Here is a 17,805-nt window from a genome sequence, read left to right on the forward strand (position 1 = left end):
GAAATTGGAGCAGACTATATCGTAATGGAATGTAAAATACACAAGAAATAAGTCAATAAGTCAATCGACTACCACTTTAACACTTGTAATCCCTTAAAGTGCCGAGCCTCCCAAATTCCATGAATATATCTAATAATTGCTCTAGGTTTTTTTATGCACTTTGCTAAGTTTGCAACATTAAGAAAATAGACTTCTTTAAATTCCGATAGAAATTGCGTTCAAATTAGGAGGACAAAGAAGAAAAGATTTCATGTGATTATGTATATTTACAAACAATATAAACATAAAGAGTGGGTGCCAAATGCATATGGTTTATGAGTAAAGCAAAATCATACTAGTATATGGATGTTGAAAAGATAAAACCTATGTTGTTTGTTTTTTTTATAGTAGTGATTTGCATAAGCACAAACATTAATGCATGAAATTAGGGCTGAAAAAGGTGAAGCGCTTACATTAAGATAACATTAACCCAATTTGACATATATTGCCCCACCTTCATCCCTTGTGAAATCGGGATCTCAAGGTGTAATATCATTAAATGCAGGTTCAGTTACAATTTCAATTTCTATACAAAAAAAGTAAAAATATGAAGTTTAATACAATTTCAAAAAAGAAAGACTGAAAAGAAAAACATGCAAAAACAAAATATTCTAAATGAAACAAACAATTTTCGTAATTTAATCGACACATATCCTGAATGAAATAAATGATTTTCATAATTTACATAATGCATATCCTAAATGAAACAAACAATTTTCATAATTTACTTGATGCATATCTTAAATGAAACAAATGATTTTTGTAATTTACTCGATGCATATCCTAAATGAAACAACAATTTTCGTAATTTACATAATGCATATCCTAAATGAATCAAACGATTTTGTAATGTACATAATCTATATCCTAAATTAAACAAACGGTTTTTGTAATTTACTCTATGCATATCCTAAATGAAACAAACAATTTTCTTAATGTACGTAATGCATATCCTCAACGTAACAAACGATTTTTGTAATTTACATAATGGATATCCTAAATGAAACAAACAATTTTTGTAATCAACATAACGAGTATCCTAAATGACACAATCGGTTTTCATAATTTACTCATTACATATCCTAAATGCAAAGTTGTGAAAATCGTTCGACGGTAGCTGATGGTCGACCAGTAAACGATTAATTGAAGTAGGCAGGGATTAGTCGGAGGAGATTAATTGGGGACCCTAAATTATTAATAAAATTATTTAAAAAATTAATATATCCTAAAAAACATAAGTATTTGAAAATTTAAAATTTTTAAAATTTGAAAATTTGAATATTTTAGAATAATATTTTAAAATTTGAAAACTTAAAAATATGAAATTTTAATATTTTAAAGTAATGTTTGAAAATTAAAAATTTTGAATTTTTTAAATATTTCCCACCTATTACCGCTAAGGAGTGCCAACGACCGCCGAGCCCGATTTTGACTAATTTCCGCCAAGCACCCTAATCGTAATCGGTTCAAGGCCGGCTAGCGATTAATCAGACACCAAGCGAATGGTCCGTGTGGTTTAAGGTGATTTGTGTGATTGGTCCCTAAAAACTTTTTTTTTAAATCGTATTGTCCCTAAAACTTTATTTTGTTGCGTATATTTGATCTTTATTAACTTAAATTGACCATTTTACCCTTATAATTTTATTTTTAAAATTATTTTTTATTTAATTTTTGTTTAGAAAATTATTTAATAAAAAATCCATGTGGGCCCACCACCAAAACCTACTCCCTTTAGACTACCTTCATTGGCAACCAACCCAACCCAAATATTTATTAAAAAATTATTTTATCTATCTTCCACATACACAATCCTAACTAACCATGAACTTTTATTCACATTAGCAACCCAACCCAATCCTCTATTTTATTTTTAAAAAATTAACAAAAAATATATCAACATTATACTCATTTTGTAGAAAATTTTATTTTATGTTTTTTATTATATTTTATTTAATTCTAAAAGTAATATCAAGTCAATTTTTTTATCAAATAAATGAGATATAAAAAAGAAAAAGAAGAGTGAAAGATGGTGAACTATGGTGAGCTAGGTTGTGGGGGCAATCTCCTCACTCAATTTCTATTCTTTTTAATTTACTTTTTTGAATTTTTTGGGTGGCCCATAGTGAGCTGCTCACCAATGGGGATGGTCTTACGTTCGTCGACCTTCTTCATTGTCGGCTGCATCCATGCTACCTCCTCCTTCACCATTGTGACTTGCATCCCATCCTTTATCCCTCGTCCATCTTCAACATCGAGCTGCATCTTCTTCCTTCCTTTCCTTTCTACTGCCTCTCTATTTCTTGCTCAGATGTGACAGGCTAAGCATTACCGACAGAATCCACCATTACCGAACCATCAAATGCGCATAAACCCCAGACTGTCGATCATTCCTAAAGCCACCATTGTGAAATCAAAACCATGCATCGTGGTTTCCGGTGGTTGTGCCACTGAAAAGATCTCCTGGCTCAATACCGTCGGCGAATGAAAGTCCACCCACCACCGTCATTGCTTCAGTCCTCATCCACCATCATCGGATCCTAAATCCCTTTACCATTACCGTCCATCATGAGAAAGAAAAAGAAAATGAGAGAAGAAAGAGACTAGAGGCGGCTAGGGTTCGGTGGTTCGAGCGTCGTTGCATCATGAGAAAGAAATGAGAATTAGATATGAAAGTCAGATCCATGGAGGTCACCGTCGTCTCTCATCTATTAACGAAATAAATGCTGAAAATATTTTTTTGGGATTTTTTTTGGATTTGATGGCTTAAGGTGTGCAATCTAGAACATTCAGTTCATCAATTGGGTTGTAATTTAGAATCTGTGTGTTATTTTATGATTTCTATTTCATCTTATTTTCTTTTTTTGAGATTTCAGCTTCATCAAATATTGGTTTAGTCTTGTGTTTTTTTCATAAAGTTGCTAGTGGTTATAAGCTTGGTTATGGATCTTTCCAGAAACACCAAGGAGGTGGGCAAGCGGGAAGGCGTCGTTTTGGTCGGAGAAGGAGGATAAAAATGAAACGGAGTTATGGATGGTTCGCCGGAGAAACCGAATTTGTGGGTTATTTACAGAGAAGAAGAGGGTGGAGGGTGGAGGTTGAGGTGGGTAGAGTAGGAATGAGGTAGTGGGACCCATCAAATTTTAATACTTCATTGATACCTTTTTTAACATTTAATTAATAATTTTTATTTAATCGATAATTTAAAAAATATAAAAGAAATAAGTAAGGGTAAATCAATTTTTTTATACAGGATAAGGACCAAACATGCAACAAAAATATAAAATAGGGATGGTCCGAGTTAAAAAAGGTTGTTAGGGACAAAACACGCAGATTACCCTAAACCATAGGGACCATCCGTGTTATTTACCCTTTACTTGATGCATATCCTAAATGAAACAAACGATTATCATAACTTACTCAATCTATATCCTAAATGAAATAAACGATTTTCGTAATTTACATAAGGCATATCCTAAATAAACACAAACAGTTTTCGTAATTTATTCGATGTGTATCCTAAAGTAAAAATTACTGAAAATGGTCCCTGTGGTTTGCAAAATTTTCTTTTTGGTCCCTATGTTTTCGTTTGCACTCGAGCGGTCCATGGGTTTTTGTTTTATTTTGTTTTTCATCCCCTCGCAGAGATGAAAATACCATATTGTCCTTTGTCTTTATCTTTTCTAATTTTTTTATTATCTATTTATTATTAATGAATATAAAAGATTAAATAAACTTAAAATGGAACCCATCCAAAACCCTACACCCCACACTTCTCATGTACTTCTCTCTCATTTTAATTCACCACCACTTTCGAAACCCTCCCATCGGAAGCTTCATTAGACCAATAATAAACAATCACCACCACCACCATCGTTGTCTCTTACCTTTCCAAAAACACCGCCCCCTGAAAACATCTCTCCCTTCGTTGCCTAGTGCGTCTTGTGTTTCTTCCGGTAGTGTTTGGTGTTTTCCGGCAGGGTATGGTAGTTAGCATCGCAGATGAACTGAAATGAGAGAGAAGGGCATGAGGGGTGTAGGGTTTTGGGTGGGTCCAATTTCAAGTTTATTTAATAATAAACTAATAATATAAAAATGAAAATATAAATATAAACGACAATATAGTCTTTTTTTAGCGCTATGAGGGATGAAAAACACAATAAAATTAAAACTTTAGGACCTTCCAAGTGCAAAAGAAAACATAGGAACCAAATGTGAAATTTTAGCAAACGACAAGGAGCATTTCAGTAAATTGTTCTCTCCATTCGCACTCTATCAAAGTATCACCTATAAATATAAGCACCCCATATCATCTTAACGTATTCACGTCACAGTTGCCTCGTCGGAATTTCGAGAAGATGGATCCTATCGAATCAGAAGCCAACCTCCGTTCACAATTCCTTGAAGTTCTCCGTAGTCGCCGTTCTCCTGTAGGCAAGCTGCTTTCATAGATTTGGTCAATTTTTATGTTTATTTGTTGCGAATACTTGGGCTCATATCATACTCTCCTCTACTCTCATACAACCCTGTGAGTTCTTTGCCTAAAATAATTAAGCAATAGAGAAAAAGGAGTAGTTCTGGGACAGATATTGCTGCTAGACTGCGCTAGTAGCAGTAGATTTCTTTTGAGATAATTAAGATAGTGACTATGGAGATCACAGCTAAATTGTGTGCGTTTTATGTATCTAGATTTGTTTATAAATATCGACAACTTCCTCAATCTTGTAAGAGTAGTATAAGGTCAGTTGCTTTCATTATAAAATAACTCATTTGATTGTCCAAAGTCGAAGTGCAAAACTTGTCTGAATACATGTACTTTCTATTGTAACACCCTGTTTCTTTGTTTTCCATTAATTGTTCTCTAGAGAAAGTAATTGAGAAGGAAAAACTAAGTTGTGTAAAAAGATAGTACTTAACTGGAAAAGCCTCATTTCCATAACCTTTTCAATCAAGCTTTTCTCTTGCATCAACTCAAAAAAAAAAAAAAAAAATCGTAACTAGCTTACCAGATTAAGTCATGACCCCATTAGGTAACAAAGAAACAACACCAAACTTTGTTCTCTATCTCTCAATGTCTTATTAGGAAAGGAATTAACTTTAACTTTTTTCATCAATAACTACTGTTATCACTGTTGTTTATCAATAATTTCATTGAAATATGATTTCATCTCTTTTTTTTTTTTTTCAGTTCCACTTCAGACACTACCTGCAAAATGCGTGGTGGAACCCTTATATCAGGGAACACCTTGTGACTATGAGGTGGACATTACTTGGCATATACTTTACTTTTCTGTTAATCATTGTTAGAAGTTATCTTAATTGAACACTATCAGGCAATGAAATCCATCCCGGAAGCACCCATTCATAACTTCAATGAAGAAAACTTTTACCTAATCACTGAGGTAACTTTCACCCGTTTTTTTTTTTCCCTCATTGAATGATAATCTGATAAAGTTAATATGACATTTGAAAGATATCTGATCAGAAAATAATTACATACATGGAACTATGATAGTATGGAAGGATTGAAGGAAAAAATAAACGAAAAGAAATTTGTAAAATGCTAGGAATTAAATTAGACCTTTTCTATAAAGTCAATCTTTCTGCATTAAGTTAAAAATAAACACTCATATTGGAGGAGCCTTCTTTCCTTGACTTTCTCTGTTAAGTCGTTCTTTTTATATTAAGTCAACAAGAAACATATATATATATATATATATATATATATATATATATATATATATATATATATATATACTTCTCTCTGTTTAAAGATTTCCTATGAGCACCTTTATGAAGAAACTAACACGTGAGTCTTTTACTCCTGATGTTAACATGATGAAACTAATTATTTTATTCAAATTAGGAAGGAGAGCAAGGGCAACTGCCTGTGCTGATTTTGAGCAAGAAAGAAAGCACACATTTGAAAAGACCAGCTGTTGTTTTTCTACATAGCTCACATACATGCAAAGAGTGGGTACGCCCTTTACTTGAGGTATAATATAAAATTACAAGGGTAGATTGGTCATTTCTTCATTTTACAAAAGACTTTGATCTAATGATTTCTTCCTTTGAATTCAGGATTATGCTTCACGTGGATATATTGCAGTTGCCATTGATTCTCGTTACCATGGAGAACGTGCCAAAACCCCCACCGCCTATGAAGATGTGAGCATTGAAACCTGTCTTTATTTTCATTTTCTTTATGCCAAAAAGAATAGGGATAAATGCAAGAAAATAATAAAAAGCAACATACTTTCATATATTTGTTTATTATAGCATCCTACTTCGAAAAAAATCTATCCAGTTATAGCAATGTGATTCATATGGAAACCAATTTTTCCATGCTATATATAGTTGAGTAGTTTTTGAAGAGTACAATTGAGAATATACTAATTATCTTTCATGATCTCAAACCATAAATATATATTCAATTTTATATATTCTGGTTTATATATTCTGTTTATGTATTCTGGATCCAGGCTCTCGTTTCATCATGGAAAAAAGGTGATACAATGCCATTTATATATGACACGGTTATACTTCTTAACTCTTGAATTTTTCAAATGACATTATAACCTTTTAATGCCCAAATGTTTAACATTTATTATGTTTTAGGTGTGGGACCTTTTAATGTTGGCAGATTATCTAACCGCAAGAGAAGACATAGACAATTCCAAGATAGGAATCCTTGGGATGTCACTTGGAGGTTGAATTTTAATATTTTATTAAAGACAACATCTATCAAAAGAAGAGTGTGTGTGTGTGTATATATATATATATATATATATATATATATATATATATATATATATATATTATGAGTTATCATGCCTTTAATTCCACAACTCAATTATTCATGTGTGAATTTGTGATGTAGGAATGCATGCATGGTTTGCTGCTTTTGCTGATACACGTTATTCAGTGGTTGTCCCCATAATTTCTGTTCAGGTATTGTTTCTTTTTGACTTAATGAGCTTAATTAAACACTTAATCCGACCTAATCACTTCATATGAATGTGTAGAGCTTTCGGTGGGCCTTAGATAATGATCAATGGCATGCTCGTGTGCACAGTATTAAGTCTGTGTTTGAAGGTAATTAAGACACTACTTTACAAAAGAAATATAAAATCTATATTTTTAATATGTTATCACTTAAATTTTTAATAAAACATGTAAGTTAAGTTATATAGGGGTGTTTTTTTACTTAATGCAGAAAAAAACGACTTTGAGTTGTAAATTTTTCAAAATTTCCCTCATTTATTTCATCAAATATATTAAAAAAATTGTTTAAAATTCTCTTTATATATATATATATATATATATATATATATATATATATATATATATATATATAATTATGATTTTTAGAATTGTAAATTGTAATTATTTTTTGCATGATTTTGTGATGTTAGTTTTATATTCTTTTTCTTCAGAAGCAAGGATTGATTTAGGGAAGGATACCATTGACAAAGAGGTTGTAGAAAAGGTAAGTTTCACAAAGATTGATAAAATGTGTTGCAGACTGCATCGAATTGTTGTCTCACTTTCGATGTTGTGCTACTTTTATGACCAGGTTTGGAACAGAATAGCTCCTGGTTTGGCATCTGAGTTTGACTCACATCATACAGTCCCAGTCATTGCAGTACGCCCTTTGTTGATTATAAACGGTGAAATGACCAATCTACCCATTCTTCTTGATCCAATATATATATATATTTATATATATATATATATATATATATATATATATATATATATATATATATTCTGATGAAATAATAATATGGATAAAACTATCAGGTGAAGTCGATCCCCGTTGCCCACTAGAAGGTCTTGATGCTACCATATCAACAACACAAAAGGCTTTCGACGCCCATTCTTTAACTCATTTCAAGGTATTTTTCTAAATGGGCAAATTGCACGGAATAACAACATACTTTACTAACAAAGAATATTAGTATGTTGATATTATAGGTAAAAAATGGAGTAGATTGTTTATATTGGTAAACAACAGTAAAGAATAATGTTATATGATGTAATATTGTGTTGTATATGATGTAATTATGTGTTTTATTACGAATGAAATTTAGGTGATAGTCGAACCAGGAATTGGACATGAAGTGACGTTATCAATGCTTAAAGAAGCAAGTGATTGGTTTGACAAGTTTCTCAAACCGTAGAAATTTCTCATGCATGTGTATGTATGATACCTTTAGGCCCTGTTTTTAAGCTCTGCTGAATATCTATATCTAAACAGCATGTGTATATCACATAAATAAAGCTTTGGCATTGTTATTTGTATTAAACACATGAAAAAACCTTCCAATAAATAAAACTTATTCCAAATTTGATTATGTATTTTTTTTATTATAAAGGTGAGGGTAATTTAACTATGTGTCTCAAGATTTGTGTTGTAAATTTGAAAGACATAGTTGTTGGTTATTCGGAAGTGGCAAACATTCTAAAAACTATACTTTGTGATTTGTCATTTAGAAGTTATATCCTTATAAGTGTGATTTATCATTCTTCGAATTGTGGCTTTGTACATTCTTAATAACCATATAAGAAAATACTTTGTATTGTTGAAAGCCGAAAGGAGTAGCTAAAAAACTAAGCATAAAGCGGAAGTTACTTAGTGTAGTGGTATAATTTTTGCAAAAGTGTTATTTTTTAATCAACCACCATGTAAATTAAGTACACAACGACCCGTTAGGTTGGACAGAATGGTCACATGACAGAAAGATAACAATTCCCATGGTTTTGGGATAAAATCAAAAGAGTGACAATGTGATGCTGGTGTGTGTAGAGGCATGCACGAATGGAAATATGGTCATTCTCTCATCATTGTTTCTATAGTAACCATATAGTTGAACTCATCGTATGTGACAACCCGAAACTTCTAACCCATGTAATTGATCTAGCACTTGAGTTCATTGTCTTTTATTAAATCTTGTGATTCCATATGGGTGCTTTAGACTTAGTATAATTAGATATGGGTCTTAAGAAGGGTTGGAGAGTGTTTAGTATCACAAAAATCGGGCCAAAACTCACCAAATAAGGTGTGTGCGGCCACATACTTGTGTGTGCGGCCACACACCTGTGTGTACGGCCACATACCAACCGCAAACACCCTCAACCTCACACCCAATTCAATTTATGGATGGATATCCCCTTCATTCATTCATTTAGATGTTCTCTTCCCTCTCTCTCTACTTTCTCTCTCTAAATTATCAACCAAGAACACTTGGAAGGCTTCCTAATCGTGATCAACTTCATCTTCAAGCTAAGTATAGTGGTAAACACTTGAATCCTAAACTTAAAACTCATTATGTTCATCATATTCATCATCCCATGAAGGTGTACAGCCGCACACCTTCAAATGGGGGTAGCACACATTCAAAACTCCCAAGAATGAAGAGCACACACTTCAAAAATCAACATATAGACTCAAATGAGGAGTGTACGGCCACATACTCCTGTGTACGGCCGCACACACACTCTGTATGGCTGCACACTCTTGTGTGCTGCCTCACACACTCCTGGCCGCACTCCCCAGCTGCATACTCATTTTCAAGACCATACACCCACTCTAATACCCATATTTGGTCCTAAACTTGCTTAAATCATTAAGTTTGGATCATAGGACACTTATTCTTAGTAATTCCAAGCCCTAAGGATGTTTTTCCATCATGTTTAGTCATGAAACACCTTAGTTCTAACTCATTTATGTGTCGTCACATGAATAATAGGGGCCATAGGAGTTCAAGGTATCCGGTGACACTCGAACTCTACATTAAGCGGTGAGTTCATACCCCTACCCTTTTTCACTGTTTTTAACTGTTTTCAGGGGGGAACACAAGCAAAGTACAAGGGGTTTCTTGTAGTCAAAACTTGTTTTCATGTGTGTGTTTCACATTTTATATGCTTTTAACACTGATTGATACAACTGATAACTGTTTGAACATGCAGCTCACGTAAACATATTATTTGTGAAATGGGTTTATAAACTATTATGTTTTATATATTACACAAATGGTTTTCCACATTTTATCAGTTAAAAGCATGACGTTGAACCTTTGAGCATAGAACTTGTACACTGTTTTGTCCTCGGTAACACTTCACAGAGATACGCGAGTGGAGGATTATCATATTATTACTAGTAAATTTGTTAGTCCTGTATGATTGGAGACACGTCCTCGGTAACACTCTACAGAGATACGCGAGTGGAGGACTACACCCGTAACTAGAATCTCTGGGATTTAGAGAGCGTGACTTGAGTGTATAGATCTATACGGGGCTGACTACCCTACACCTGGCTGCTAGCTACAGCCGAACCGAAATGGTTCAAGGGTGACGAAAGTCATAAGGTGATGTGGACCACTTATTGCCACATCTAGTCTATTGTATGGTTATGGAACTCACAATTTGGATAACAAAGATTTATTTATAGTAATAATGAACAATTTTATACATTTCACAAGATATCCACGTTTTGGAATACATCTTTTACATTGATAACCCACATTCAGGAAAGTATTGGACTTTCCTGGGAAACCTTGTACCTAACCAGGTTTAACCAGAATATATCTTTTACATGTTTTACAAATGGTAACATACAATCAGGAAGGTATAGGACTTTCCTGGGGATACATTGGTACATAACTAGAACAGTATAACAAAACAGATAACCTAAATGTTCATCTTCACAAGGGTAAACATGTTTTCAGTGTACAAATTTTACTTTACATAATGTGAAACAATAACCAACCTTTTTAAGAAAATGTGAGATTTTCTTGGCATGTGTTACATTTTCAGAAACGGAAAGGAAACATGATCATTTTTACAAAACAAAAACCGCTTATGAACTCACCAGCATTATGCTGATTTTCAAACCGCTTGTGTTCTCAGGTCGGCATTAGACAGGTACCCGATGATCTCTTTTCGCAAAGACGGAGTGCGCAAAAGACTTGTCTTGTTTTGGTTATATATACTAAGTATCGCAACTGTATAACTTAATTTTGAAACAAATGTAAAACTTTTTAATATGTAATGTAATGGTTGTTCTACTTTACTTACTATGTGCATTGGATTTGATACTCAACGTGGAGTCAACCCCGGAAATGTCTCCGCCTTCGGTTTTCGGGGTGTGACAGATTGGTATCAGAGCCCTTGTTTATAGTGAATAAAGTATACCAAACCTTACATGGTATAAAACTATAAACATAAAAGGGCCTAAGTTCTTTGAATTAAAAGTATCATCAAACTATAAGTATTTTGAAAAGTATACAAGTATACCGAACCATCGAGATCCGTAACTACAAGTAGAACAAAACATAAGTAAATGGGTGTTGTATACTGCGGTTAAACCTGGGCAATTATGTAGTCGTGTTTAGGATCAATATAGCCTGGCCAACTATATTCATTCGTGACACGGCCAACATGTGCTTGGGAGTGACTGTGGTATGCGGCATGCCTAAAACTTACCCTAATATCACAAACAACGAGCCAGTGTCGTCGCGAATCATGAAATACTATGGGAGTATTTCTCGAGCCAATCCTTTGTAGAAATCCTCGTTCACGTATAGATCCTTGATCATTCCGTTAGCGATAGTTTACCTGCATTGATAACTCTTTCTTGCTTTATCGCTTATTCGACATATATATCTGTCATATCTCTCGATTCGATTCAGAGGACTTACCATCCTCTCTCTTTCTTGATCTTATTAGATCAAGATGCCTCCAAGAAAGAGACCCATCTCCAAGACCAACAATCCTCCTCCGCCACCATCTCCTCCTGAAATTGATCCCGTGTTATTCCAGACAGCTGTTACCACCGCGGTGGCAACTGCTATGTCTCAATTGAACACCGGTGATTCCGGTGGTTCGGGAGGTGGTACTCAAGATCAAGAAAGCAATCTAAGACACCGAAAGGAGGGTTCCTATAAGGATTTCATGAATGCAAAACCAACATCCTTTGATGGCACTGGAGGTGTCATTTCCCTTTCCCCGGTGGTTCGAGAAAATTGAATCCATCTTCGAAATCTATGCCTGTGCTGAGTCCGATAAGGTCAAATTTGCAGCCTGTACCTTTAGTGATAAAGCCTTGAATTGGTGGAATGGCCGAGTCAAATCCTTGACCCTACCTATAGCCAATGCCATGGGTTGGGATGTCATGAAAGAACTCCTCCTTGCCGAATATTGTCCCCGTGGTGAAATGCAGAAGCTAGAGCATGAGCTCTGGAACCTGAAGATGAAAGGTTCCGACATTGCTGCATACACTTCCCGATTCGATGATCTTGCCCTTCTCTGCCCTGGTTTGGTTACTCCTAAAAGCAAGAAGATCGAGAGGTTTATTTGGGGGTTAACCAATCCAACAAAGGGTCATGTCTTAGCTGCTCGCCCGGATACATATGATAGTGCTAAGACTTTAGCCCCAGCCATAATTGACCACAGTGATAATGTCGAGGAAACCACCGCTCCTGAGTCGACTAAAAGCAGTGGTGAGAAGAGAAAATTCTGGAAGAAAAAGAAGGGTCAATCTTCCTAAGGATCCTCTAAAAGACAACAAACAGTAGCAGTCCATGCTGCCACTACCCCCGTTGTCGCTGCTTCTGTTGTGGGATCCACAGCTCCAACTCCTACCAGCCAGTATGCTGGTAATCTTCCCCTCTGTGACAAGTGCATGTATCACCATAATCCTGGCCTCTGTCGAGAACTTTCCTATGCCAATTGTGGTAAGAAGGGGCACACGATCCGATTTTGCAAGGCTCCAGCTCAATCGGCCAATCAATCTTCTGGAGAAGGCGTCGGTCAAACCTGTTACAACTGTGGTGAAGCTGGGCACTTTAAAAGGAACTGCCCCAAAAAGTCTACTGCTGATAACACCGGAAGGGTCCTCGCCATGGGACGGGAGGAAGCGGTCGCCGATCCCACTGTTGTCTCGGGTACGTTCCTTCTCGACAACTCATATGCTAATATTCTTTTCGATTCGGGTGCTGAGAGGAGCTTTATTAGTCATGCATTCAAACATAACCTAAAACGTAATCCCCAACCTTTAACCGAAACATTTACCGTTGAGATGGCGAACGGTGAGAAAGAAAACGCAAGCGAGGTGTTCGTAGGTTGTACCCTTACCCTGAATGACCATTCGTTTCCTATCGATGTTATGCCGGTATCTTTAAAGAGCTTTGATTTTATCATTGGCATGGATTGGTTGAGTCCCAATCATGCGGATATCCTTTGTTTCAAAAAAGTCATTCGTCTTAACCTTCCTTCGGGTCAAACTCTAGTAATCTATGGCGATAAACTCAGTTCCAACCTTTGTATCATTTCCTACATCAAAGCTCAGAAACTCCTGCGAAAGGAGTGTATTGCATTCTTGGCCCATGTAATCAACGAGAAACAGGAAGTTAAAGACCACGCGAGCATCCCCGAAGTCTGTAACTTTCCTGATGTGTTTCCCGAAGAGCTTCCAGGAATCCCTCCCGAGCGTCAGGTCGAGTTCCGTATTGACCTAATTCCTGGAGCTACTCCTGTAGCGAAGTCTCCATATCGCTTAGCTCCAACAGAAATGCATGAGTTATCCAGTCAACTCAATGAGTTGCTCAGTAACGGATTCATTAGACCGAGTTCCTCACCCTGGGGAGCTCCCGTATTATTAGTCAAGAAGAAGGATGGATCCTTTCGGATGTGTATCGATTATCGCGAGCTAAACAAGTTGACTGTCAAAAACCGATATCCTCTTCCGCGAATAGATGACCTCTTCGATCAACTCCAGGGAGCCAGTTACTTCTCCAACATAGACCTTCGGTCAGGGTACCATCAGCTACGAGTTCATGAAAGTGATGTATCCAAAACAGCTTTCAGGACTCGATATGGATACTACGAGTTCGTAGTGATGCCCTTTGGCCTAACCAACGCACCGGCGGTGTTCATGGACCTGATGAACCGAGTGTGTCGTCCATATCTGGACAAGTTTGTCATTGTGTTCATTGATGACATACTAGTCTATTCCCGAAGCGAAGAAGACCACAAACAACACTTGAGGCTAGTGTTGGAAACCCTTCGATCCGAGAAGTTGTACGTGAAGTTTTCCAAGTGCGAGTTCTGGATTCGGAAAGTGACTTTCCTAGGTCACGTGGTAAGCGAGGAGGGTATTCATGTAGATCCTTCCAAGATTAAAGCGATAGAGAATTTGTCGGCATCGAAGACACCCACAGAAATCCGACAATTCTTGGGTCTCGCCGGCTATTATCGGAGATTTATCCAGAACTTTTCCAGAATCGCCAAACCCTTAACCACTCTAACACAGAAAGGTGTACCCTTCTGTTGGAATGATAAGCAAGAAACCGCATTTCAAACGTTGAAGAAAGCCTTGTGCAGCGCGCCTGTCCTGTCCTTACCCGAAGGGACAGAGGACTTCGTTGTCTTCTGTGATGCATCCAATCAAGGCTTAGGCTGTGTGCTTATGCAAAGAGGAAGAGTAATTGCTTATGCCTCTAGACAGCTGAAAGCACACGAGGTCAACTATACCACACATGACTTGGAATTAGGAGCCGTAATCTTTGCATTGAAGATTTGGAGACATTACCTCTACGGAACCAAGTGTACAATTTTCACTGATCATAAGAGCCTGCAGCACATCTTTGATCAGAAAGACTTGAACATGAGACAACGGCGATGGGTAGAACTACTCAGCGATTATGAGTGTGAAATCTGTTACCATCCTGACAAGGCCAATGTGGTAGCAGATGTTGTTAGCCGAAAAGAGAGTTCAAGCCGAAAGGTGAAGACCCTGACGATGACCATCCATTCCAACTTATCCATGCAAATTCAAGAAGCCCAGTTAGAAGCCCTCAAACCCGTGAACGTATCAATCGAAGCCATGAAAGGAATAGAACAGAAACTTGAGATCAGAGGTGACGGAGTCTATTGCTTCATCGATCGAATCTGGATTCCAAAGTCCGGAGGATTCAGGGAGATTGTCACGGAGGAAGCGCACAAGACCAGATACTCTGTTCACTCGGGTTCAGACAAGATGTACCTAGATCTCAAGAAACAATACTGGTGGCCAAACATGAAAGCTGAGATAGCTACATTCGTGGGCAAGTGTCTGACTTGCGCCAAGGTGAAAGTCGAATATCAGAAACCCTCGGGTCTGCTCCAGCAGCCCGAGATACCCGAATGGAAATGGGAAATGATTACCATGGATTTCATCACCAAGTTACCCAAGTGTCCGAGTGGGTACGACACTATTTGGGTAATTGTCGATCGTCTGACAAAGTCCGCTCATTTCATCCCGATCAAAGAATCATTCAAGATGGAAAGACTCGCGAGAATTTACATACAAGAGGTAGTCCGACTGCACGGTGTACCTACGTCCATTATCTCTGATCGAGATAGTAGGTTTACCTCTAGATTTTGGCAGTCACTCCAGAAGGCTCTTGGAACCAAACTAGACATGAGCACAACATATCATCCTCAGACCGATGGACAAAGTGAGAGAACAATCCAAAATCTAGAGGACATGCTTAGAGCATGTGTCATTGATTTTGGAAATTCGTGGGACACACATTTACCTTTGGTCGAATTCTCGTACACCAACAGTTACCACACCAGCATCAAGCCTGCTCCATTTGAGGCCCTCTATGGTTAGAAGTGCAGATCCCCTCTGTGTTAGGCCGAGGTAGGAGACACGCAGCTAGCCAAGAGTCGAGTTCCCGACAGTGCTCTCACTGGTCCCGAAATCATCCGCGAAACCACTGAGAAGATCATCCAAATCCGAGAATGATTGAAAGCTTCACGAAATCGCCAAAAGAGTTACGCAGATAACCGTCGGAAACCCCTAGAATTCCAACTTGGAGACCGTGTCCTATTGAAGATCTCGCCTTGGAAAGGTACAGTACGCTTTGGAAAGCGTGGGAAACTTAACCCTAGATACATTGGACCCTTCGAGATCCTCGCCAGGATCGGTCCGGTAGCCTATAAACTTCGTTTACCCCATGAGCTCAGTAACATACATCCCGTCTTCCATGTTTCAAATCTCAAAAAGTGCCTATCTGATGAAACCCTAGTAATTCCTTTAGACGAGATCGAGATCAATGAAAACCTCAACTTCGTGGAGGAACCAATCGAAATCATGGATCGAGAAGTCAAACGTAAAAAGCAAAGTTGCATCCCGTTAGTAAAGGTCCGCTGGAATGCCAAACGGGGACCGGAGTTCACTTGGGAGCGTGAAGACTCGATGAAACAGAAGTACCCGCATCTCTTTCTAGATCCATGATTTGTATCTTGACTTGAATCTTAATTTTGAATTTCGGGACGAAATTTCCTCTAACAGGGGGATAATGTGACAACCCGAAACTTCTAACCCATGTAATTGATCTAGCACTTGATTTCATTGTCTTTTATTAAATCTTGTGATTCCATATGGGTGCTTTAGACTTAGTATAATTAGATATGGGTCTTAAGAAGGGTTGGAGAGTGTTTAGTATCACAAAAATCGGGCCAAAACTCACCAAATAAGGTGTGTGCGGCCACATACTTGTGTGTGCGGCCACATACCAACCGCAAACACCCTCAACCTCACACCCAATTCAATTTATGGATGGATATCCCCTTCATTCATTCATTTAGATGTTCTCTTCCCTCTCTCTCTACTTTCTCTCTCTAAATTATCAACCAAGTACACTTGGAAGGCTTCATAATCGTGATCAACTTCATCTTCAAGCTAAGTATAGTGGTAAACACTTGAATCTTAAACTTAAAACTCATTATGTTCATCATATTCATCATCCCATGAAGGTGTACGGCCGCACACCTTCAAATGGAGGCAGCACACATTCAAAACTCCCAAGAATGAAGAGCATACACTTCAAAAATCAACATATGGACTCAAATGAGGAGTGTATGGCCGCACACTCCTGTGTACATCTGCACACACACTCTGTATGGCAGCATACTCTTGTGTGCTGCCTCACACACACTCCTGGCCGCACTCCCCAGCCGCACACTCATTTTCAAGACCATACACCCACTCTAATACCCATATTTGGTCCTAAACTTGCTTAAAGCATTAAGTTTGGATCATAGGACACTTATTCTTAGTAATTCCAAGCCCTAAGGATGTTTTTCCATCATGTTTAGTCATGAAACACCTTAGTTCTAACTCATTTATGTGTCGTCACATGAATAATAGGGGCCATAGGAGTTCAAGGTATCCGGTGACACTCGAACTCTACATTAAGCGGTGAGTTCATACCCCTACCCTTTTTCACTGTTTTTAACTGTTTTCAGGGGGGAACACAAGCAAAGTACAAGGAGTTTCTTGTACTCAAAACTTGTTTTCATGTGTGTTTCACATTTTATATGCTTTTAACACTAATTGATACAACTGATAACCGTTTGAACATGCAGCTCACGTAAACATATTATTTGTGAAATGGGTTTATAAACTGTTATGTTTTATATATTTCACAAATGGTTTTCCACATTTTATCAGTTAAAAGCATGACATTGAACCTTTCAGCATAGAACTTGTACACTGTTTTGTCCTCGGTAACACTCCACAGAGATACGCGAGTGGAGGATTATCATATTATTACTAGTAAATTTGTTAGTCCTGTATGATTGGAGACACGTCCTCGGTAACACTCTACAGAGATACGCGAGTGGAGGACTACACCCGTAACCAGAATCTCTGGGATTTAGAGAGCGTGACTTGAGTGTATAGATCTATACGGGGCTGACTATCCCACACCTGGCTGC

General features: G+C 37.3%; 1 protein-coding gene across 1 annotated transcript; it reads left to right on the forward strand.

Annotated features, from left to right (window-relative positions):
* The first annotated feature begins 4,338 nt into the window (after positions 1-4,338).
* On the forward strand, positions 4,339-8,393 carry LOC145070113 (uncharacterized). Its single transcript, XM_079017057.1, has 13 exons — positions 4,339-4,470; positions 5,225-5,295; positions 5,370-5,438; positions 5,903-6,031; positions 6,118-6,204; positions 6,519-6,572; positions 6,655-6,745; positions 6,917-6,987; positions 7,062-7,131; positions 7,473-7,525; positions 7,613-7,706; positions 7,840-7,934; positions 8,130-8,393. Exons 1-13 carry the CDS (start codon positions 4,395-4,397, stop codon positions 8,217-8,219), a joined length of 1,050 nt encoding a protein of 349 aa, XP_078873183.1. The 5' UTR covers positions 4,339-4,394; the 3' UTR covers positions 8,220-8,393.
* The last annotated feature ends 9,412 nt before the right edge of the window (positions 8,394-17,805 follow it).

The sequence above is a fragment of the Lactuca serriola genome, chromosome 8 (genome assembly GCF_051521515.1).
Source record: "Lactuca serriola cultivar US96UC23 chromosome 8, Lser_US96UC23_V15, whole genome shotgun sequence".
Taxonomy (NCBI): domain Eukaryota; kingdom Viridiplantae; phylum Streptophyta; class Magnoliopsida; order Asterales; family Asteraceae; genus Lactuca; species Lactuca serriola.